General features: G+C 47.4%; 1 protein-coding gene across 1 annotated transcript in view; it reads right to left on the reverse strand.

Annotated features, from left to right (window-relative positions):
- Positions 1-5,103: 5,103 nt before the first annotated feature.
- PRPF6 (pre-mRNA processing factor 6) overlaps positions 5,104-25,393 on the reverse strand; it is a 43,978-nt gene continuing 23,688 nt past the window's right edge. Inside the window, exons 15-21 of the mRNA XM_054979340.1 lie at positions 22,897-23,016; positions 21,369-21,545; positions 20,710-20,843; positions 20,521-20,612; positions 17,541-17,655; positions 7,740-7,866; positions 5,104-6,769 (exon numbers count right to left, since the gene is read on the reverse strand). Of these exons, the coding sequence (XP_054835315.1) occupies positions 6,617-6,769; positions 7,740-7,866; positions 17,541-17,655; positions 20,521-20,612; positions 20,710-20,843; positions 21,369-21,545; positions 22,897-23,016 (918 nt within the window). The 3' untranslated portion in view covers positions 5,104-6,616. The remainder of the gene's footprint in view (positions 6,770-7,739; positions 7,867-17,540; positions 17,656-20,520; positions 20,613-20,709; positions 20,844-21,368; positions 21,546-22,896; positions 23,017-25,393) is intronic.

The raw sequence follows: 25,393 nt of genomic DNA on the forward strand, positions 1-25,393 counted from the left end.
CTACCTAAGGTAGAAACTGAGGCCTTAGTCAAGAGGAGAGGGCTTTGGACTGAATGAACTAGTCTAGCATTAATTTGCTTCTTTTTAATAACAAAGGGTCTTCTCAAAGCGAGACATTAAGAGGGAAGTGCTGAATTAAAATTCATCCTACTCCCATACAAACTTACCCAACTACTTCTGCCATATCCCAAGGCTTTCGGTGCAGAGATTTGACGAGTGGCAGAGAAAGGGCCTTCTTAGTTACGGAACCAAAACTATGAAACTCTCTCCCAAGGGATATTCGTCCATCCTCTTTGGTCACTGTCTTCCTCCAGGGTTGAAGACTTTTTTTGTTTCACCTGGCATTTCCTTAATGATCCCTCCCTTCTGGCATGTTTTAACTATTGTTTTTATATTTATAACCCTTGTTTTAACGGTTTTCATTGTCATGTCTGAGCCCTATCCATGCCAGTTTTGATTCTGTTCTGCTGAACACAGTGTATCTTGCCATAGCTCAATATCACTTTGCTAGTGTCATAACTATTCTTTTCTCAGGCTTTCACAGGTGTTTATCTGTTGGACTGTAACAGCTTCCAGTGTTTATGACCTCGTGCTCATTCCCAGGCAGTGCTGTGTCTTGCCTCCTAGTAACTCATCGTGATATCACAAATATGTGAAATGTTCTCACACCAAGAGAGCGCCAAAGTATTGTTTGCGGTTGGGAGGGGAGAGAAAGGAGTAAACGAGAATGTTAAAAGAGAAGTTCCTCTCACATGATGTCATGTCTATCAACTTCTACTCTTGCTGCTTAGATGTCTACCTTGCTTCTAAGTAGTCCTATGGACCTGTATATAGAAAAGATCTGATTTCTGAATAAAAGCCATTTGACCCAAGAACCTGTGTCTTGATGCAATGGTCCAGGGATCTATCTGCTGTATCCTGTCATCCACAGCCTGACGTTCATAATCCTTGTTTTAACTGTTAGCCACCTTGGTGGCCTTGATGGGATGGTAAAGCAGAGTATAAATTTTGTAAATATGTTTGCCAGGACTGGCCAGAGGTTCAAAAGGTTTCACAATTTTCTCAGTCTCTGTTAGGGATGGTGGTATCAGACTGCTGAATTTTATAGTCTACGGGGTGAATGACTCACCACTTTTCAGTTTTGCACACAAATGTCACCGGTCAAGCTTTTTCATCCCATTTTTTTTTTCCATTTCCACTCTGTGTATTAAAAAAAAATCTCGCTAACTGAAGATTCACTTTATCTGCGTCTGAGGAAGTGGGTCCAAGCTGACAGAAGTTTCTGGTGGAATAAATATGCTAAAACAATGTATAAGAGGTTCCTCCACCCAACACAAAACTACATGAACAGAACAAACTGTATGTGAAGGAGATTAATAATAGTAAACAGTCAATCAGATATATGAAACTACTAAATTATGTGTTTAAATACAATGAAAATGGAAAGTCACAAAAACCAATCAAAGATGTGTTCAAAGCATACATTCATACAAATAAAACCGTTCCAAGAAGTCAAAAGTGGAGTCTGATCCAGCGAAAGCAAGTCCAGGGATAAACAGCACAATAAGAGAAAATCTCAATCAATGTAAGTCAACACAAATAGGTCTTTCTGTTTCTTCAACAAGTGTGAGGAGCGTAGCAGGAAGCAAACGTCCCGAAGACGTGTCTGTACCACCCAACGACCAGGGCCAGCAATGTTGCCTGTTGTTTCGTCCAGGGGCGGGCACACATCTCACCAATGAATTATCCTGAGAAATCCTATCAATCAGTCAAAGAGCAAAATCAACAAACAGAAGCTAGAACGGCAGAACAGAAAGACCTATTTGTGTTGACTTACATTGATCCGTTTTTGTGACTTTCCATTTTCATTGTATTTAAACACATTATAATTTAGTAGTTTCATAGATCTGATTGACTATTTAGTATTACTAATCTCCTTCACATACAGTTTGTTCTGTTCGTGTAGTTTTATAATAAACCTGCTAGCCTTTAAGGAGCTGCCGTACCTTTCTTTCGTTTTCTCTTGAACATCAAGATAGTGGAATGAAAAGTTCACACGCTATGTTATTCTGGATAGAATCTAGTTTCAAATACTATTGCAAAGGTGAAGACGTAAATGGGAAAAAAGATGACATAGTATGGAGATGTGGAATGATAGCTGTTATGTACAGTTATAGCCTATTGCTTTTGAAATTTCAACAGTAGCACGCTATCAGCACTCACACTGGTGAGAGAGCATGTGCACACAAGAGTGTGTGCATGCGTACATGTAGGGAAGAGATGCATAATAAATTGCAATGTAAGACCTGAAGCACTGCCTATTGAACTGATTCAACTTGCAGTAGGAAGAGGATGCCAGTATTGGCTGGGCCTAGAGACATGAAAACCCGGGGGAGGGGGAAACAGAACCCCCCCCCCCAGAGAAAAGGAAGGGGTCCCCTCCCCAATTTTTTCTAAACACTGGAAATTTGCAGGGGGGGTGTTCTGAAAAAAAAAACCTTGTATGTTTTCTCTTTTAGATTTCGTTAAATGCTTTTAAAAACAAGGTGGGCACACTGTCGACCTACACGGCTCTTAATCCCAAGGCGCATTTTCTGCACCTAGAAAGTGTGAAAGAGGAGTTTGTTTCAATTCTTGCAACCCTCTTCTTGAGAGTTGCATAAGGATAAAAATGAAAGCTCAGAAGCGTAAGCTTCAAAATCGGATTCTGATCAGACTTGAGCAGCTGATACTTTTATTTTTAAATAACTAATGTCGTACATAATTAAAAGGCTATAAATATGCTGATAATACACTACTGAATAGTTCAATGCTTTAATGTTATGAAGTTAACTATGTATCAACATGTTATTCGTTTTAACTGAGTGTATGACCCTTTTTCTGACCAACTATATTTTATTTACCACAAAGCTAGTTTTTTCTGTTTATCACCCGTTTTTCCTACTTTACAGATAGCAATAATTAAGATTGTGCTATGGTGCTCAGGTGCATCTGCTTGCAGTTCTCTCTCAAGTATATTTGCAATTTTGCTTTTAGAAAACAAAGGCATTTATAACTTCTGGGTCAAATATTGTAATTTTATATGTTAAGTAAGTTATAAAGGATATATTTTATGTTGCTAAGGAAGTAAAATTAGTTTAGGTTTGATAGGAAAGTAAGTGTTGCATACAGGTCAATTTTTCCCAGAAAAAAAGGGTGGGGGTCCTGCAGCTTAGGGACCATAGACTTCAGTGTTGCTTTAAATATGTATTCCTATGTACTCTCTTTGCTTCGTGCTCTCTAATTTCAGTCCTTGAACTGATTATGTTCTGTTTCAGCAGTTCTTCTGCTCTGTATTGGAGTCTTGCTAATGCTACGTCTTCGGAAATTTGTATCTATTTACCCTATGGCATTGTTTATAGAAATGTCCTTGATACTATATGGAAATATACTTGATACTGATTGTACTAATCTCATACTGTGTAATCCGCCTCGAGTCTCAGTGAGAAAGGCGGACTGTAAGTGACATAAATAAAAATAAATTAGTTCAGGTTTGATAGGACAGTAAGTATTGCATACAGTTCAATTTTTCACAGGAAAAAGGGGGCAGGGGTTCTTGTGGCTTCAGAATTTCCAGAAATTTCACATCTGTAGCCAAGTCCAGCATACAATGTGCAAGACACACAGATCACCAGGGCTGAGAAACTCTGGGTTAAGGATTTGTGATGTACGTACCAGTTGTAAGGGACCTGCATGCCACGAAGAAAGATCAGTATGAATTTAATTGGTTACTTGAACGCTGGCCCTAAAAGATCACTTTGGAAGAGCTACTGTTATCAGCAGTAATTATCTGGTAGCAAGTTTGGTCCTTGGTACAATCGGTTTGCTGGTTGCAATGCTAAATGGACAGGGTAGCCCTTATTTACTGAGCCCTTGATGTGGATAGGGCAGCACTTAGTGACCGCGAGCATTTAGCTTTCACTTTTCTACCTATATTGGATCCCAATCGATGTAGGTTTTAAAATTCCAACCAAAAAACCACCCCTTTAAAAATAAAAAACTGAGGCTGCAAGCGAAAACCCCTTCCTCTGTGCCTGCCCAACGCAAGGGGGCTGTGATATCCCCCTCCCCCAAAGCAGCAAGGTGGAAGGGCCACAAACAGACCCCCCCCCCTTCTGATAGTGTTAAAGCACAAATTATCTCAGCAAGGCCAATGGAGGGGAGGGGGCCTTGCTCTCTCTCACCTTGGATCCCCACCTCATTCAGTGTTGTGTATGTTATGTGCCGTCAAGTTGCTTCCAAGTTATGGTGACCCTATGAATGAAAGACCTCCAAAACGTCCTATCACTAACAGACTTGCTTAGATCTTGCAAACTGGAGGGCGTGGCTTCCTTTATTGAGTCCAGCCACCTTGCTTTGGGTCTTCCCCTTTTCCCATTCCCTTCAGCTTTTCCTAGCTTTACTGACTTTGCCAAAGAGTCTTGGTCTTCGCATGATGCGACCAATTAGTGTTGCTGCATCCAAAAGCTGCCTGCCCCCTTCCGCACTGGCAGCACATAGTATCTGAGACCCTAACTGCACAGCATGTCAAGAGAGGCTGTGTGCAAACTCAACTCAGGCTGCCGAGAATTCGGCCAGGTCCAGAAGACCAAAGGAAACTGTCGACACAGCCGGACCGCCCCTGGTGGACAACTGCCACACCCTCTCTTCGTTTAGCTAGTTTTTGCATTGTTGAGATGGGAGGAAGCCAGGTCACTCAGCCAATATAAGGAAACAGACCAGGACAGGGATGCTGGATGACGAAGGCAGCAAGAGACTCCACGCCACCAACACCCACCGGCGTGCAGGCTCCCTCCGCTTAACAATACCAACAGGGCCAAGCTTATACGCAACTCCATGAACGCAATGAACACAATGACTTGTCTTCTTGGGGCAGCAGACAGCCAAGCGGGAAACCTCTCTCCTTGTGGGCTGTTAATTGCTAGCACGGCTTTTTGCTTCTATCCTGCTCCCCTTTCCACCATCAGGACACTTGAACCTCAAAACCCCTTTGAGGAGATTAATGACCTGCCCGACCCGGTTCCATGGCTGAAAGTTAGCAAGGGCAGAAGGGAACAAAAAAGATAAAACGCAAAACAGAATTGTATTTTTACAGCTTGGTACTTTGTACAGTCATCATTGGCTAAAACAGTTTTTCCAATCAAGATGTCATGCAGAAGCACAATGGTAGAAATCCCGCTACATCCTAACACACAAATACATGTTGCACCAAAGGGGGCTTGGGGGTGCCGGGCTGCTCCATCGGAGAGCAGAGGGTTTTGTTGTGTTGAGGGGTGGGGGAGAACGGGACACGCCTTTTGATAGGGAGTAAAGAGTTAAAACTGGGAATGCATTTTTAAAAATACATCTGTACAAACGGGCAAAACCTTTACCCAAGCAGAGGGAAATTCAATGGACGCTTCTGAGCAAGATCCCACAAAATCGTGGTCCTACACAGCACCCAGTCATTTTAATGGAACTTTTATGCTGGAGAAATTCTGGGCTGTTTCTCTCCAGCGAAGACCCTCCAACAACCAATTGGTTCTCCTCCCCTTTGGCGTGGAGAAAAGATGCTATTTGGGCTCCTCCCTATGGACTCCTGTGGCTAAAGAGCTCCCTCTATCTGAATGCCACTAAAGCTCCTCCAACATTTGGAGGCATTTTCCTCTAAGGAAAAAAAGACCTAACGCCTCCCCCCACCCCTTCCCATTTTCAATGGTTTGGTGAAAAAAAATTATAACCTCCATAAATAGCTGCTTATTCTGACTTTCCTCTAAAAGCCATTAAGGCATTTTGACGGCTTAGTCCCCGTGCCCCAAGGAAGCCGCTCCTGTTTGGGCCTCTCGTGCCTTGCAAAGAACATTTTCATCTTCCGCCTGGTTCTCCTCCCACCCTTTCTGTGCTTGGCTGCCTTCAGGGCCGCTAGCAAGTCAGGTCTACAACGCAATCTCTGAACTGGTCTCGGGGTCACAGCTTCCAGCAGGGAACGACAGAAGATGTCGCTTGGTGACAGCTCTTCAGGACTGCCTTTTGCTCACCCAGTGGAGAAGTTCCAAGAACCCCCTGCAAAATCACGGTTCCTTTGGAACACCGCAATGGGCTTAAAAGACCAGAGGGTCTCTCCGCTGTTGAAACAGACGGTCTGGTCACTGTAAACTCAAAGCTAGGATAGTTTTATTGAAAAAGTGATAGGAGCAGACAAATGTAACATCTAGATAGCCCACAAACATTGGCAGATGCCTGAGAGGGAACCTGGGGGCAAAGCAACACCAGAAGTTCAGGCATCGTAGTAGCGATGAAACCTGCCAGCTGGGCCTCCTGAGTTATTTCCGCTTCAGTTCAGGGACTGAACTGAACCAAGCAGGCATCTGCCCGTGCAAATGTCATTTTGCTCATTGCTATTACCGGTTCTGTGCACAAAAGTGGCTCATGGCCAGCTTGGCTCCTCTTAACCACTTCACCAGGAAAAACCTGGCCACGTCCATCCTTTCTCCTCCAAAGCTCTGTTGCTTGTTCTGGAGAGATAAAGACCCACCCCCCCGGCAGTGGTGCCAAAGGGAGAGAGTCCAAGTCCCATGGGCTTGACGCTGCCTGGGCTCTAAAAGGTGTTTTTGATCTTGGCTGCCACCAGTATTAGGATCTCGCCAATCTTCCTCTGCCAGTTGCTGATGTCCTTGGAGACCTCACACCACAATTCTCCGTGGCGGGGCTCTGCGTTCTCACAGCGCTTCCTCACCTCTTCCTGCTGCTCCTGTGTAGGGGAAGACGAAGCGCGGGGGGGGGGGAGGAGGGGTGTTACCATCATCCTTTGCGGCATGAAGTGTCCCACCCCAGCCCCCCCTCGGTCCCACCCCCCAGTCCCATTCATCAAGCCAGCTGCCGAGGGGCCAGTTCCATCCTCTCTTAATAAGAGCAGCATCCCCCACTGTGGGTTTATCTGCTTGCCAACCAGATTTGCAGGGCTAGGTGCCAATGGGAAACTCTATACTCTTCACTGGCATTTGAACACACACACACCACACACACACCACACACACACACACACACACACACACACACACACACACACACGAAGCTGCTTTACACTGAATCAAACCATCGGTCCATCAAGGTCAGTATTGTCTACTCAGACTGGCAGCGGCTCATTTAGGGCCTAAGGCAGAGGTCTTTCACATCGCCTATTGCCTGGTCCTTCTAACTGGAGGTGCCGAGGATCGAACCTGGGACCTTCTGCATGCCAAGCAGATGCTCTTCCATTGAGCCACTCCCCTACCTGGGGTCTCACCTAATCAGAGGACTCATGGAGGAGAGCCACAGCTTAGTGGTCTCTTGCATGACACATCCCAGATTCAACGACTGCCGCTTCCAACTCAAAAGGGAAAAGCGGCAGGAAGATTTCTGCCCAGAGATCCTGGAAAGGAGCTAACAGGTTGGAGTGGAAGTAAGAATGTGCTTCTCCAGCACAGCACAGCACAGGTTTGTCAGTGGGGAGAAAGGGAGCCGTCCTTCCAAATGGGCTCCAAGTTGAGGGATCTACAGCCCCTCCGAAGCCCCTGCCCAAGATCCCAAGAGTCTGAGAACAGTCCGAGACCCGTCTTGATTTTCTTATACTTGGAAACAAAAAGCGCTCCCTTTTCCTGCAGCCACGGATGCTTCCCAAGACTACGAGGTCCTCCTCATTAGGTCCCACTGAGTCGGCAGATCTCCCCCCTCCGGATTACCTCTGTGCCGTGCTGAAGCTCGAACTTGTAGAAGAAAGCCCAGGCGTCCCCCAAATCAGAGTCGATCTTCACCGTGCGATGGAACCACTCACGAGCCTTGGTGATTTTACGCTCGCTCCAGAACAGCCTGGGAGAGGGAAGGGTTAAGCAGAAGGGTTGTCGCTGGGCCACCAGCACGCCCCTGACTAGCCACCGTTCACCCCTCAGCCCTTCCCATGCAGAGAGGGCAGTTTGGGGGATGTTCCTAAGAAGGGACTTTTGCCCTTTCAAAGCTTTCCAACAGACACAAAACAGAAGTGTAAGAGCGAAGGTGTGCCAGCCTAAAAAACCAGCTGCATCTTGCCCACATGGAGGAGAGGCTCTCCTACTTTATTTGACTACCACCCATGTGGTTTTTCTGTGCACAATTCCTCCCCTGCATGGCAAGCCCATAAACGCAAGGGGAGCACACACAGCCCTGCTGCTACCGAGAGGCCCGAAGATCAGGCGCTCTCAAAAATGGTCACTTGCGCATCTCACCAACAGCGGACACCTCCGCCACCCACTCAAGACCCTCTGAAAGGCAGATCAGGAGAGGGAGGGCAGGAAGGGTTGCATCAGCGCTTAGTTCTTACGTCCCCTTCTTACATGCCCAGGGTGAGGCCGATCGCCACCTTGGGGTCAGGTTGCAATTTCCCCCAGGCCAGTTTGGCTAGGGATCCGGACGGTGTTTTGCCATCTTCTGGGCATGGAGCAGAGGTCACTGTGTGTGGGGGGGGGAAGGCGAGGTAGTTGTGAATTTCCTGCACTGCGCAGGGGGTTGGACTAGATGACCCCAGAGGTCCCTTCCAACCCTAGGATTCTAGGAAAGTAACAAGAGCCCCACAGAACGCCTGCTCGTTTAAGCATGATGTCAACATTTGACCTAGTCAGGCCCTCGCCCTTCAACAGAGTGCCGCCATTAATTCTGGAAACTCCCCGAGAAAGAAGCCAGTCAAGGCCTTGGTGCCCCAAAGGAGGCAGACCGTGTCAAGTGAGCCAGAGCTTTCAAGCTTAATTCCAACCTTTCAAGGATTCACTGTCCCCCGCCCCCCCCCCATGTTCCAAAACGTGCTTCTGCCTTTTTAAGACTTCTCCTCCGAAGAGCCAGCTGCACCATCCCTATTTTAAAAGGGCCAATTTCTGCACATCAAAACAACAGCTCAATAGAAACCAGCAAGTTTTCCTTTGCTTTTATGCCTTTGAAAGGTCATCTGGCAGGCAGAACTTTGGGATGCCGGATAAACAGGATTTTCTTTTTAAGCTTCTGGACGCCTGGCTTTTGAGAGGAAGAAAACAATAGCCCTAAGCCTCTCTGATTAGGGCACCGTGCCACCTTTTCAAAGCACGCGGACCATCAGGGGCTGTACGCCACCTGGCGCCACCTGGAGATCCTTGTCTATGATACATGACCCTCACCCACACATCCCACCCTGACCCAGAACATTTTGCACGCAGGTTTACCCTGCATTCCCTCAGATACTCCCCCTTGGCATGAATCCTCCACAACCGCCTTGCAATTTTACTTGTGCTGCTGTAGCACGGTGGTTAAGTGGTTTGGCTGCGAATCAGCACTCTGCTGGTTCAAATCCCACTACTGCCCTGAGCAAAGTGGGTGGCCTTAGGTAAGCCGCTCCTCTCAGCCCCAGCTGTATTGTGGGGATAACAGCAACACTAGCTTGTTCACCACTCTGGGTGGGGCACTAATCTGTCTAGAAGAGCGGTATATAAGCGCGGTTACTACTACTTTGGGTGAAACCTGGCGGCATCTCTCGTCTGGGCTGTCCTGGACGACCCCAAACGGTTTACAAAGAGAAGCTTCTTCTATTACCCTTGAGCTATGCCTCCAAAACAAGTGTTCCAGGGTCTTCCAAACCATCACGGAACCCCAGTCCATTGGAGCACAGCAATGACAGAGGCGGGGGGATCACGGCCAGCTCTTCAGAGCCCCAGCTGGTGCCCCATATTAACAGAGATCATGCCCTTCAACATATCCAATAACACACAGGCACTGCAGGGAAAGATCTTTAGTGGTGGACAAGCTGTCGTTGGGGAATTTCATCCACCACTGATTTTCCCACTGAGGGAACCACATACCTCCAATAAGTTTTTAAGGGGCTTGAAGAAGTTCCGTGGAGGAAAGGCCCCTTCGAGGCTACTCAACATAATGGCTGCATAGAACCCCCCCCCCCCCCGCCATGTTCAAAAGCAGCCACCCTCTAAATGCTGGGAGACAACAAGGGCCTTCCTGCCATACTTGCCCTACGTGAAACTATCTGGTTGGCTACTATGTGAAACAGGACGCTGGACGAAAGGTGGCCATTTTACAATCCAGCAGGTCTCTTTGGATATTGCTCAATTTCAAAACAAACATTTGGCAATACTGGACAGGTCAACCAACCAGCATTCTGAACCCGCCAAGAACAAACAGCGTTCTAGAAAGTGAAATAGAAAACTTCTTCGTTACGTGCCAATCTAAGCCCATCAGGCATCACTAGTATCTTGCCAACCCCTACACTACAGTTTACTCACATGGAGCGTATGTAGCTTGCTGTATATTCCTATTACCTGTTCTTGTAACAGGCCCCAAGCCCAAAAGATCTTTTGTTTTTTAAGTTGCAATGTTTATTTTATTGTGGAAAAGTTAAAAAGATAGAACAGAAAGGAAAAAGAAACACATATAACTAATAAAGGCCTACAATGGCCTACACAAACAAATAGATAAAACTAGCTTACATTGTTAGTCAGTACAGTTTTTCCCTTACGACACTTCATCCTTTTCACAGCAGTCAGCTTGTGGTCTAGTTAATTTCCTTTTAATATATATATATATGTCTCATCTTGTCTCCTTGACATCCACACCCAAAATAACTTGAGGCTAAACTTTTCTCTGAGAGTTGGAACGTGAGAAGAAGTGAAGGTCTGGAGCTGGGAGCTGAGCAAGGCAAACTGTCCTTAAACTGTCCTTAAGCTGCTGCTATGTTCAATTGTACTGTGGCATTATTTGTTATTAACTGTATTGCTGCCATCAGGAAAAAAAGAGTGCTGCTATTTTTTTTATTTTTGTATGATGCTTTTAAATGTTTTATATGGGATGTTTTAAATGTTCTTAATGCTGTTATCCGCCATGAGCCTGCTCGCGGGGAGGGCGGAATACAAATACGATAAAATAAATAAATAAAATAAATAAAACAAAGTCTCGGCTCCAACGGGCCTTAATGCCACTTCTGACCTCTCGAGCTTTTTGCAAAATGCAGCAAATCCCATCCGCAGGATGAGAAACGTGAAGCTACCAGAGCCAAATTACACGAGGACAAACATGTGAAGGGATTTGCAATGTTAGCCGGGAAGCTGAGTTTTAAAAGAGATCGGAAGGCTGTGTCAATTTCCCCTCTCTACAGAGCCAGGGAAAATCACTCCTTAGACAGTTTGTTAATTTCCTCTTTGCCTCTGTCACTTTCACCTCCCCTTCTAGGAGGTGAAGAGGAAATTAACAAACCCTCTTGAGTAGCATCTCCCTGGCTCTGTAGAGAGCGGAAATTCACAAAGCCTTCCGATCTCTCTTAAAACTCAGCTTCCTGGCTAACATTACGACTCCCTTCGCGTGCACGTCCTTGTGTAATTCATCTCTTGTAGCTTAGCTCTGAGTTTGCACGAGGGATTCAGGTTTTGCCCTCTGCAACATACATCAGAACACAAAGCTGCTTTACAATGAATAAAAAAACAGGTTTTACTTACCATAACTGTTGTTCATCTAGGTCTTCCGTGCAGGCACACATGGGACTGCGCACGCGCAGGCCTGCCGATACCGGAGATTTTAATAGCTAAACACCACCAGGGGGCGCTCCCGCCTCTCAGCGCGCATGCGCGGCCGCTTTCCCGCCGAAACGGACCTTAAGAGGCGGAGCGCCCCTCACATACCCTCAGTTCCTCTTTCGCCGCCCCCTGCAAGGTAAGTACCAAGAGAGTTAGCGGGGAAGGAGGGAGGGCATGTGTGCCTGCACGGAAGACCTAGATGAACAACAGTTATGGTAAGTAAAACCTGTTTTTCATCTACGGTCTTCCTGTGCAGTCCCACATGGGAAGATTCCAAAGCTAAATACCTGGGTGGAGGTGACGCCAAAGCATCACTCAAAGATGGAGTGCAGAACTGCTGTGCCCACCGCTGTCTCCTTTCTATCTAGGATGTCCAGCGCATAATGCTTCACAAAGGTATCCGCCGAGGCCCACGTCGCCGCCCTACAGATGTCCTGGAGTGGAACACCTCTGAAGAGAGCCGCTGACGACGCCTGGGACCTGGTGGAGTGGGCATGCACTTGCAAAGGACAAGGTAAGTTAGCAGCAGAATAACAGGTCAGTATAGCCTGGACCACCCATCTAGAGATAGACTGAGCCGAAGCCCGGTTACCCTTCTTCGGTCCAGCAAAACAAATAAACAAATTAGAGTCAATCCTAAATGGTTTTACCCTATCTAAATAAAATAAAATGGCCCTGCGAACATCCAAAGAATGAAGGGCCGCCTCTGCCTCAGAAGCCGGAGTCGGAAAGAAAACCGGCAGAACCAATTCCTGAGATAAATGAAAACGGGATACTACTTTAGGTAAAAACTCAACCTTTGTACGAAGAACGACCTTCTCAGGGTGAAATTTCAAATAAGGGGGCTCGCAAGATAACGCTGCTAGCTCCCCAACCCTCCTGGCTGAAGTAGCCGCAACCAAAAAGGCCACTTTCATGGACAAAAAACGAAGTGGACAGGAAGCCAAGGGTTCAAACGGCTTAGACATCAAACGAGTCAGAACCAGGGGCAACGACCACTGAGGGACCAAAGCCCGCACAGGGGGAAACAAATTATTCAATCCCCTCAAAAAGAATTTGGCAGAATAGTGGGAAAAAACAGACTTTCTATCCACTGGAGGGTGAAAAGCAGAGATGGCTGCCAGATAAACCTTGACTGAGGAGTTGGCCAAACCCTCCTGTTTTACCTCCCACAAAAAGTCCAAAATCTCAGAAAGGGTGGACTCAAAAGGATCCAAACCCCTGCGACTACACCACACAGAAAATTTGTCCCACTTAAGGGCATAAGACTGCCTGGTAGACAAACGTCTAGCATTTAAGAGAACATTAGTCACAGCCTCGGAGAAGGCAGCCCCGGCCTGATCAACCACGCTGTGAGTTTGAGTCTCCTGATGTCGTGGTGAAGAACCCCCCCGCAGGTCAGGAGATCGGGAACCACCGGGAGACGGATCGATTGAGTCTGTAGACTCAGAAGGGAGTGAAACCATGGTTGCCTCGGCCAATACGGGGTCACCAGGATGACGGACGCTCTGTCCCTCTGGATCTTGCTGAGGACCCGTGCCAGAAGCGGGAACGGAGGGAAGGCATAACACAGGGGACCTGACCAACTTAACTGAAACGCGTCCCCACTTGATTCTGGGCCTACTCCTCCTCTGGAACAATAAGCTAGGACCTTGCGATTTTCCACAGTCGCAAACAGGTCCAACTCCGGAGTCCCCCATTCCGAGAAGATAGGGGCGAGATACTTGTCCTGGAGGGACCACTCGTAGTTTTCCCTGTGGAGCCTGCTCAGGTGGTCCGCCATGGAATTCTGCACCCCCGGGATGTGAACTGCATGCAGCCAGACAGCATGATCTATGGCCCACTTCCAGAGTCTCATCGCCTCTGTGCAGAGAGCCACAGACGCCGTGCCACCTTGCTTGTTGATGTAAAACATCGCCGTCGTGTTGTCGGTCAGGACCTGAACGGACTTGTTCCGCACGACATCTGTAAAGGAGATCAATGCATATAAAATTGCCCGTAACTCAAGAACATTAATATGTTCCTCACGTTCAGATTCAGACCATAACCCATGGGCATAAAGGCCAGCACAGTGAGCCCCCCAACCGAAAAGGGAAGCATCGGAAGTAACTGACAGATGAGTTTGGTGAAAACCAAACTCCATCCCTTTAAATAAATTAGCATCATCCAGCCACCACTCCAGGGAGGACAGCACCCCCCTAGGGACGGAAAGTCTCCTATTTTGAGAATCACGGGCCGGTGAGAATACTGAATTGAACCACAATTGGAAGGGTCGCATAAATAACCTGGCCAGCGGAACCACAGCCGTAGTAGAAGCCATGCAACCCAAAAGGGTCTGGATAAAGCGAACAGATTGGAAACGACACCTCTGAAGGGTCGAAATAAGCCTCTTAATTTTTGCAGCACGCTCTGAAGGCAAGAAGCCTGCATCCCGAACACCATCCAAAACCACTCCAATAAATTGGATGGAGCGCACCGGGGTCAACTTGGACTTCTTCTGATTAACAAAAAGACCCAGGCGTAAACATAAATTTAAGGTGAGATACACCTGATTGGACACAGAGTCAGCAGAATCACCAACCAAGAGCCAGTCATCCAGATAAGGAAAGATCTGGCAGCCCTGGAGGCGTAAATGAGCCACCACTACTGCCACACACTTGGTGAACACCCTAGGTGCAGTGGCCAACCCAAAGGGTAAAACATTGTATTGAAAGACACGTTGCCCATAGACAAAACGTAAAAACTTCCTGTGTTCAGGGAAAATTGAAATATGAAAATACGCATCCTTCAGATCCAGGACTGCAAACCACGACTGTTGGGGCAACAAGGTCAAAACCATCTGTAAAGTAACCATTTTGAATTTACGAACTCGTATAAATTTATTCAAACCCCTAAGATCCAGGATAGGCCGAAGCCCACCATCCTTCTTCTCCACTAAAAACAGGTTGGAATAGAACCCCAAACCAGCTGAAGCAACCGGAATCTCCTCTATAGCCCCTTTCTGCAATAGGGCTGAGAGCTCTCCCAGGATCTCTGAACGAGGGGGGTCAGAAGAAAACACAGGGAGACGTAGGTAAGGTAAACCAAGAAATTCAACTTTATAACCAAACTGGATAATAGACAAAACCCAAACATCGGAACAAACTGAACACCAGGCATCCAAAAAAGCATTAAGCCTGTCCCCATCCTGTGATTGTCAGAATTGCTTAAGCAATTGGTCCTGGTCCTTGGCCTGATGCTGTTGGGAACCAGGCTTGGGACGTTGGCCCTGCCTTCGTCTGGGAAAGGCAGATTGTGGGCTCTGGTAGCTCCTGCGCTGCTGGTAAGCATACCCTTGATAGGGCTGATAGCGGTGTTGTCTGCCACGCTGGAAGGAGCGATAGTATGGGCGAGAAGGCTGCTGCGACGGCTGGTGTAGAACCCCATACGAGCGGGCTGTCAAACGGTCAGTCCTCTTCTTAGAGAGGAACTCGTCAGTTTTCTCTGAAAACAGAGTGGTGCCCTCGAACGGCAGGTCCTCAACCCTGTTCCTTGTCTCAACTGGCAGGGCGGTCGTGCGAAGCCATGCGTACCTGCGCAGTACCACCGAGGAGAGAAGTGATCGAGACGCAGTGTCAGCCATACTTCTCCCAACATTAATTTGGTGTCTGGATAGACGAACAGCCTCCTCCTGAATGACCCGAAGCAGAGTGCGCTGATCTTCGGGAAGCTTAGGAAGAAAAGACGCCACCTTCTTCCATAAAAACAGCTGATAAGCCGCCATCATTGCGGCATAATTCGCCACTTTGATGCCAAACGTAGCCGAAGTATACAACTTCCTACCCAAGGCATCGATCTTTCTACTATCCTTGTCAGTGGGAGCCGATAGCGAGCCCTGGCGAGGCCGAGCTTGCATCTCCTCGGTGACAAGTGAGGATGGAGGAGGGTGAACGGCCAGGAACGGATGAGCATCGTCCTTGGTTCTGTACAAGCTCTCCACTTTTCGATTAGTGGCGGTAGCAGACGCAGGTCGAGACTGCAGCTTCTTCCATAGATCAGCAAACCCCTCAATAAGGGGAAAGGCAATCGAGGGAGTAGAACCCGAATAGATATGTTGCAATATCTTATCAGTAAATTTAGATTCAGTGGAAGTCACTTCAAGGTCCAGGGCTTTCGCCATTCTTTGGAGCAACTCGTTGTAGGCCCAAAAATCATCAGTGGGCGAGGCCTCATCAGATGGCCCAATCTCCTTTTCAGGTGACTCCGACAGAGGAGAAACACTGTAACGGGCCCGGGGTCGAGGAGAGACCCGATCCGACGGGAGGCGGGACGGGTCATAGCCAACATCGGAACCGACTCGAAATGAGGGAGACAACGAAGCACCTCTATAATGCCGGTCCGAGTAGTATGAACTCTCCCTACTAAAGTAACAAGGGACAGGATCATCTCGACGTCGATTCTCCCTGGATCGGCTCCGATAGGACCGTGGGGTCCGACAGCTAGAGCGACGGGCAGACCGACTCCGTCGACTCCGAGCCGACTGAATAGAGTCCGATTCGTACGAGGCCGATCGAGCCCGACCGGAAGGGGTAAGAGGCTTCTCGAGGAGAATGACATCGTCCTCCTGAGCCACCCGGTCCGGAGGAGTCTTGGACTGCGGACGATCACTCGCCTCTGCCTGCTGCTCCACTTGGACGGGAGCGGAGTCGACCGGAACCGACGGGGAAGAGATGAGTAAGCCTTCCAACACTGCCTTATCATGCTTACTGGAATGCTTATGCTTCTTCTTTTTCTTTTCAGGAACGGCCTTCGATCTCACAGAAGGATCCGAAGTCATCGGAACCGTAGAGGTGGTCTGAGTTGGCGGAGTCGACCTCGGAACCGACGGGGTCGAACTTCTATGGGCGCCACGAGCAGGTGAAGCCGAGACAGCCGACGAGATCGAAGGAGGTCGACTTGCTAGATGTCTCGGAACCGAAGCGGTCGGTTCCGACAAACTCCGACCCGAAGGGATCCTCTCGGACCTCGACTCCGAGCGACTCGGAGACGGCTGAGAACGAGGAGTCTTGGAACCCGAAGGTACAGGAGGACGAGAGGACGCAGACGGAGCAGACGAAGACTTCGGTGGAGGGTCCTCGACCGACATCGCACGCTGCCAGAGAAAGGCATGCAAACGATCCGTCCGTTCCGCCCTGGCCTTTGAGGTAAACGCGCGGCAATGCTTGCACGCCTGAGTGTTGTGAGTTTCCCCAAGGCAATATAAACAAATGGAATGGCCATCCGACCTTGTCATCTTACGACTGCAGGTCTCGCAACGCTTAAACAAGGCCTTCTCAGACATCGCGAACGAAGAAAGCTGTAAACCTCAACGATCGGCGGCGAAAGAGAAACTGAGGGTATGTGAGGGGCGCTCCGCCTCTTAAGGTCCGTTTCGGCGGGAAAGCGGCCGCGCATGCGCGCTGAGAGGCGGGAGCGCCCCCTGGTGGTGTTTAGCTATTAAAATCTCCGGTATCGGCAGGCCTGCGCGTGCGCAGTCCCATGTGGGACTGCACAGGAAGACCGTAGATGAACCATGGTTCCATCAAAGTCAAACGTCTCTACTGAGACTGTAAGAGGCTCTCTGGAGTCTCAGGTCTTTCACATCAGCTACTACTGGAAATAACTGGATCTGGATGGCCCAAGCTAGCCCGACTGCATCAGATCTTGGAAGCTAAGCAGATCTCTCCCTGGTTAGTACTTGGGATGGGAGACCCCAAGGAAGCTTAGGGTCACTCTGCAGAGGCAGACAATGGCAAACCACCTCTGTCGGTCTCTCGCCTTGAAAACCCTCCACGGCCACCCTAAGATGGCTGTGACTTGATGTCACTCTACATGCACACTATCGGAGATGCCAGGGACTGACTGGGGCTTTCTGCATGCAAAGCAGATATTCCGCCACTAAGGCTCGGCCCCTCTATCCATGGGAAATTAACAGGCGAAGTTACTCACTTGGCCACCGCCAGGAGGACGTGGGGGTCGTGCTCACACTTCTTCAGGGCATCCACGCTCTTGGTCTTCCTCTGGGGTCTGGCCTCTAGGAAGATTGCTTCCGACCACAGGATCCCTAAAAGCCAAGATGCGGGAATCGGCATGAGTCGAAGACTCCACTGGCTTACCAGTGCTGAGCAGCAGGGGGCGCCACAGTCGCAGAGCCAACAAGGTCACCATGGAAAGAGTTCTTCTTTCCCGTTTCAGCCACTTCTGCACCCTCTGGCATTAGCCCAATGTGCTTCAGGAGCCCAGCGTGCCAGGAGGCCTCTCCTACTGCAGCCAGCCTTCTACAGAAACCCACTAAGAGCTGGCACAGAGCAGCTTTGGCCGTACGATAAACCACGACACACTCAAATTACAGGTCATCACATTCCTGATTCAAGAAGCTCCAGGAAAAAGAAACTGAAAGATGTAAGGGGGAAAGACCCCCCCCCTTTCTTTTAAGGACTGTTTTTCCAATGGAAGCCTTGGAGATTTGGAGGAATACTGGGGAAAAAAAGTCATCCAAAGTATTTTCTCTTTTGGAATGAAATTTATTTCCCAAACGAAGTTTTTATTTAGCCAAAGCACTTGTCCACATACTCTCCAGTGATGCAGCTGGGGGGATTAGTTGCCAAGACACCCCAAATCCAGATACAGCACCAGACAGTAGAGCCCACATGGGATTCTACCAGTATGAACATGCAGAGGAGAGAAGAATTACTTCTGGTGGAATAAAGGTCAGTTTTGATGCATCTCAGGGCACGACTTGGGAAAGCCGCACCTTGCCCACCCAGCAGACTGTTGTGTTGCAGTCAACATACTACGGAAGGTAGGTATATCTCCACTTAGCACATTGGCATATTCCCTACAGGAAGTAGGAATGTAGCGTATAACCTCTTGGGAGGAGGAGAGATTACCTACAGGGACCGGATGGGGCTGAGGCAAGCAGTGCACCTGGGTGGCAAGGATCAGAATAGAGCCCTGCCATGAAAACTGCATGGACACACTTTCCACCCTGCTTATGAAGATGTTCTCTACCTGCACTCAAGACACACATTCCCCTCCCATCACAGGAAGCTGCCTTATATATCTAATCAAGCCATTGGTCCATCAAGGTCAGTACTGTCTACTCAGTGGCTCTCCAGGGTCTCCGGTCTTATCACCTACTACCTGGTCCTCTTCTGGAGATGCTGAGGACTGAACTGGGACCCTCTGCGTGCCAAGCAAATGCTCTGCCGCTGAGCCAAAGCTCCTCCCTAAATTGTTCTTGCTTCATTTAGTTCCTACGTTTCCAAGATGGAACTGCCCAAAGCATCCTACTGATCCTTGGGGATCATTTCCCAGTCCCCTCATCCATCTCTCGACCCTCAAGGACAAACCCTGGGACGATCCGCTCCACAGGAGGCAGCTCGGACAGGGAAGATCTCTACCAAGGTTGTTCCTGGCATTTTGCTGTGGACACTGGCAATTAATCCAGACCACACAGACAGCCGAGAAGCCGGGAGGTGTGGAATCTTAATTGCGGCCGACAGACCCATGCAGAGTCTCTCCCAGCCATCAGCTCTCATCTCTTCCCCGATAAGCAAACAAGACCCGAGGACAACCCTCAAGAGACAGCCGTGTCACAAAATGGAAACAGGGACCATCTGGATGCTGTCTGGCAAGCTTCACAGCAGAACAGAACGAGGAGGAGGGGGGCATTCTGCAGTGGCCTGCTGTAAACTGGGAGTTAGTGGACCAGAAAGAGAAGTCAGGGAGTCCACTCAGACCCAGGAAAGCACAAGGGATTGCACTCATCTCCCCAGAGGGCTCTGCTCCTTCACACCCTCTTGGGAGGCAGGAGGAAAAGAGACAGGAAATCACCAGTGCCGCCCCCCCCCCCGCCAAAAAAGAGCAGCTGCACATATTTTCTAGCCTGAAGAAGGAACAAAACTCAACTTAAAAGTCTGGCATTTGCATGGGAAAGCCTGCAGGGCGGTCGGTGGGAGGGCAAACCAGACCTGGATCTCCGCCCCCAACTCCATTAAATACGTTTGACTGGAAGTGTGCAAAACTGAACTATCCAAAAAGGCTTTTTACTCAAATGGGAGGGCTGCATTGTAGGGAGAGGGTCTCAGGTGCTTCACTAACGAGTTGGGGATCATAGACTTCATCGCTATTTTTGCCTTATATATTATCTGCCGCTTTAAATATGTACTCCTGTGTACAACCAGCGCTCCATGTTGTCTAATGTTAGTCCTGGAATTGATTACATTTTGCTCCAGTATTTTTTCTACTCCGTCTTGGATCCTTGCTGATGCTACGTCTTTTAAACTTGTATCTGTTTACCTTATGGTATTGTATTGAAATGTACTTATACTTGATACTGATTATATTAACCTCATACTGTGTAATCCGTCTTAAGTCTCAGTGAGAAAGGCGGACTATAAATGACGTAAATAAAATAAATAAAATTCTCCTATTTGAACACTTTATTCTAAAATTCAGGGGGTGGATACACAGAAGGCTAACAGCCCTGCCTAAGGGAAAATTATACCATTGATTTTGCCAAATGAAGGCACTGCTGCAGAGAGGCATCCTTGGCAGAGAAATTCTTTTGGAACCAAGGGTTTTTTTCCCAGCCTGTGTTCTGGCCAGTTTTAAACATTTACTCTCCCCTTCCCGCAAGGCCTTGTGCAGCCAGCGTTTCTCATTCTTTAAACCCCGCAGGCCCATTCAGCGTCTCCTCCATCAATTCCCCCCCCCTTCCCAATTGCTTTTCAGCTGTGGTGCAGCACTGTAAGCCAGCACCAAAATTAAAACTCACCACAATCATGAACCGCAGGGCAGATCCTGCATTCATAAGAATATGCCATCATCTGGCCATGATGTGAAAAAGTATCTGAGGGGGTATTTCCCCCCTCTGTAAAAAAAGGAAAACCTGGAAACTGAGTAAAAGGAAAACGAATCACGTTACCGGAATTGGGGCACTCCTGCAGAGCTTTGGCCATCAGGGTGTTCGCAATGTTCTTCAGTCCGGCTCTGTATTCTAATCGGACGGACTCCAGCCTGATGTAGGGAAGAACATCAAGATATTATTGTATGCTGAGAGAGTCTCAAGAACGACGCCACCGAGAAAGACCGGCCTCCCCTGTGTCACACTCACCACAGGTCTTGGTTCTTCGGATTCTTTAACCGAGACTTCTCCAAGATGGCCCTGGCTCGGGTGAGCTGCCCCACCTTCTCCTCCAGTCTGGACAGCAAGAGCCAAAGGGGGATGGAGCCAGGGCACTTCTTCAGCTGTTGAAAGCAAGAACTGCTGGATTAGGGAGCACGGGCATGAGAAAGTGCACACCAGAACGACAAGGCACCACCACCGCGACAGGAACACAGGGGTTTTTTCCTCCCACACTGCAAGGAAGATGGATTATCCTCTTGCCATCTCAGAAGGAAAAAGACAGATGAAAGTAAGTTTGTCCCTTGGTGATTTTCCCAGTAGGGCACAGGCAAGACCCCCTGATTTATTATTTGGTAGTTACAGGCGGTCCTGCCAATTAAGTCACTTTCCCCAGTACAAGTCATTTATCTTTGCAGAAAAGAATTGCTGAAGCAAAACGTACCCGGAAGGCTCGAAAGACTGCTGATGCAACCAGTCACTTTTTGATACTTTGCTGCCAAGTTGTGCTTATGCATGAAATGCCCTGAGCATTTCACTTCAGTTGCTCTCTTCCGGTTAGATTATACCCAGGCTGCAGAGACAGTTATAAACCTCCGAAAGCTCTCTAAGGCGCCCTGCATTCTGTGGGAAACCGATTTTGGCCTTACCCCTTGGTTATAGGCCTCTCGGGCCCTTTCCACCAGGCTCTGCTGCTCCTCAATCTGCCCTTTCATCATCCATAGCTTGGGGAACTCTTCGTAATGCTTCAGGGCTTCCTCGCAGAGCTCCTGAGCCGCAGGGATGCTGTCGAGCACCCACTCAAGCTTGACAGACTTCATAAAGACCTGAAAAGAGAAAGGCACGTTCCAGGTCAGGGAAGCATTCCACTGCAGAGATTTTTCTGAGTTAAAACATGTGTACAACCCCCTCTGGGGCTTTACGACCGCTGACTGGCAGTTGATTGCAATGGATTAAATTGATTTTACTAGACTTAGTAATGTAATTGTTAAACATAATGCAAGTCACCTCTCAAGTTCCAGAGGAACAGGGTAGGAATGTTTAGGACAAATGAATAAATATGGGGCCATATTCAGATTCTGCCACATCCTGAGGCTACACGGAAAAATAATGTGCTTCAGAAAAGCAGACAAGTAGGAGAAATGAAGAAAGCTGACAGGGAGAAAATGGATTCATTTGAAATGTAGTGCTGGAGGAGAGTTTTGCGGATACTATGGACTGCCAGAAAGACAAATAAGTGGGGTACTAGATCAAATCAAGCCTGAATTCTCCTTAGAAGCTAAAATGACAAACCTGAGGCTATCCTACTTTGGCCACATCATGAGAAGACAATATGCTCCTGGAAAAGTCAATAATGCTAGGAAAAGTGGGAGGCAGTAGGAAAAGAGGAAGACCTAAAACGAGATGGCTGGACTCAATAAAAGAAGCCACGTCCTCTAGTTTGCAGGATCTGAGCAAGTCTGTTAGGATGTTTTGGAGGTCTTTCATTCATAGGGTCACCATAGGTCAGAGGCGATTTGACAGCACATAACACACACAACGGGAGAAATGCTGACCTGGATGACCCAGGCTAGCTCAGACCCTGGAAGCTAAGCAGGGGCAGTCCTGGTTAGCACTTGGATGGGAGACCACCAAGGAAGTCCAGGGTCACTATGCAGAGGCAGGAAATGTTCTTGCCTTGAAAACCTTATTGGGGGTGGGGGGGGTCACCATATGTCAACCATGACTTGACAGCACTTTACATACACAAACAGGGGAAATGCATACACCCCCATACACACACACACACACACACGACTCTAGCTGACCCAGTGCTAGCCTGACTCAGAGCCCACCACCCGATTTTTGGGAAGCAGGACATCTACCATCCCTGTTCCCACTCCCAACAATCAGAGAAAAGCTGCTGCTGAAGTCACAACTGTGATGGACGCGGGAGGCTCAGAGAGAGGGAACAATGCATGTGGACAGTCCCAAGTTCAATCCCCGGCACAGCCAGCTATGAAACATCTCAACGCTGCAAGCCTGGGAAAGAGCCTTGCTGCAGGTTGCAGCCAGCCAGTGTAAGTGCCAAACCCCGTGGATCAATGGGTCTGACTCAGTACAAAAGACACCTTCCACATGGAACCTAGGGGCAGCCACTGCGAGGACAAAACGCGCTCAGACCTACATGCAGCTTACCCGGGCCGTTGGGGCGTTGCCTCGAGCTTTTGCCAGCAACTTCCTGGCTCTGTCGTATTCGTTGTTTTCAGATTCCAACTTGACAGCAGCCAGCCAAATGTCTTCGCTGTTGGGATTGGCCTAAAGAACCGAGGAACAGACGGACGCAAAAGCAAGGGCAGGCATTAGGTTTGGTTCTTTTTCAGCTGCTTTAATGCACACCAGGCTGAAACTTTGGCTCTGCTCCATTAGAAGCGGCTTTTCATATTCACTAAGCCTAACCCACCACTGGTTTTCCTGCCATCTGAGGATTCCAAGACCCAAGTTCAATTCCATGCCGTCTTAAAAGAGTCTCAAGACTGCAGGGTTTGGAAACATCAAGCTCCCTTGCCCAGTCAAAGAAACTCTGACTGCATGCTGCTTTCACTCACAATAACTGAAAAAAACATGGACCTTCTTGTTGGGAGTTGGCAAGATCCAAATTCCGGTCATTATTGGGTTAACACATTTGTTTTGATCTCGAGAGACCTAACTTGGAAGTATAACCTTGGCTTAGAGTCAATCCTGTTTATAAATCATAAAAGGGTTAATTACCAGCAAGCAGGTGTGAGACGCTGACGCAGATGCAGACGCACAGCCTTGCTACTGTATAGCCTCGTTACTTTTCATTACCTATTAGCTAGCTACTCGTATGTATGATTTAACTTGTTTACTGAAGTACTTAATTTACTGATACAGATAAAGTTTTTATTTTCTCAAACGGCTCTACTTTCCATGCCTCTACCTTTTATCCCACAAATTTGGTAGCAGAGGATGGCTTCGATCCATCGACTTCTTACCACTCGGGAACCTTAAAACAAGCTGTTGACTCACACACTTTTACCCTGAACAGGCACTACTACTTTGGATGCCTGGATGGACAATATTTCTGGGCCTCTCCAAGAACCACCTTCACTGCCTACTGCAGATTTAAAGCCCCTCCGGCAGGCTTTAACTGTTTGCACAATGAGTCGCATTTTGATCCTTCTTCAGAGGGATCTTGAGAATGCATTCACCTCTCATTCTTGATTCTTTAAAAACTTGCACGCCACAGGTAAAATGGAGGAAATGCATGTCTAGTTCATATTAAACATGTACCCTGTTTGTTAAAAACACTGGGTTGGATCCAATGGATCTGTTCTGCTTGTATTGGTGGTTTCAGGAGACTTTTCCTGAAGCAAGCGGCCACCGCTAGCTGAAGAAGACGCACAGGATCCAGAAATGCAAAAGGTATTAAAATTTAAATTTGTGACGAATCTCAAAAATCTGTTGTTAAAAGTTATACCAAGCAATATCACAAAAATGCATAGTGAATTATTCAAGTGTGTGGTGATGGCAGCAAGAGTAATTTTTGCAGCATAATGGAAGGTAGAAACATGCCCAGATTTGAAGCAACAGAAGAATAAATTACATGAATGATGCCAAAATTAGCATCTTAGATACATAACGGACCCCTCTCAGAATTTCAAGAAAAATGGAAAGTATTTTTTGACTATTTAGTTAAAAATCAAGAATAAGTAAGAATTTTAAGTTTAAATTAGAATAGGTAAAAGAAATCGGCAATACATGTTTGTAATATATGTTTATAACAAAATCATTCCTGAAAATGAAGATAGATGGTAAAGCTAGAATAGAAATACTGAAATAGAAGTGAAAAATCATAAGGCAAGTGCTATACAAATAATGTGATTTGAATTATTTTAGATTATGTTAACATGTATACATCTAGTTTATGTTTTATGTAAATAAATGTAATAGTAGATAATAGTAGATGTATAATTAGGATGATGATATGATTATATTTTTGAGTTTATAAACTGAAATAAAAATTATTTTTTAAAAAAAATTCACAGGATCCAACTCATTATTTTTTCCCCACGTGCCACAAATGACTATCACTGGCATGTGTGAGAACAGATAGTTCAGTAAACGTGTTTACAGCCTAATAACTTCTATGGAATTCTTTGCAAGGTGTTTGGTGCCAAGGTTATTTGCTGGAAACCATCTGGTTTTACATCTCTTTATAAGAGGCAATATACTGCATTTGTTCCTGGAGAACTTCCTTATGTTTGTCCGTGTTCAACCAAGAGAAGATTTGATCTTCATGAAGCTGTCTTCAAAATACTGCTTTCATTGCAAGGTTAACACATTTTAAACGGTCATCTGTCAGTGAAGTCTGCTGAAAACCAAAGCATGTAAAGGCCATGTATTCCCCAAGATTTCTGGGATCTCAAAGAAAAGATAAGATGGGGAGAGAAAGGAGAGGACAAAAGTCACTCTGCTTCCCTGTTCGGAAAAAGAAAACCACACACTAGACCTGAAATCTAAGAGGATTGTGGAAAATGTCAAGAGAAACAGATGCATTTGAGTACGGAAGACCGCAGGAGCCCAATCAGGAGGATTCAGCATTTCGTTGCTGCTAAGAGAAACAAGATCTCCCAACACAGAGGAACCCCACCCCTTCGGCATCCTGTCTTGC

Source organism: Eublepharis macularius, chromosome 5 (genome assembly GCF_028583425.1).
Source record: "Eublepharis macularius isolate TG4126 chromosome 5, MPM_Emac_v1.0, whole genome shotgun sequence".
Lineage (NCBI taxonomy): Eukaryota > Metazoa > Chordata > Lepidosauria > Squamata > Eublepharidae > Eublepharis > Eublepharis macularius.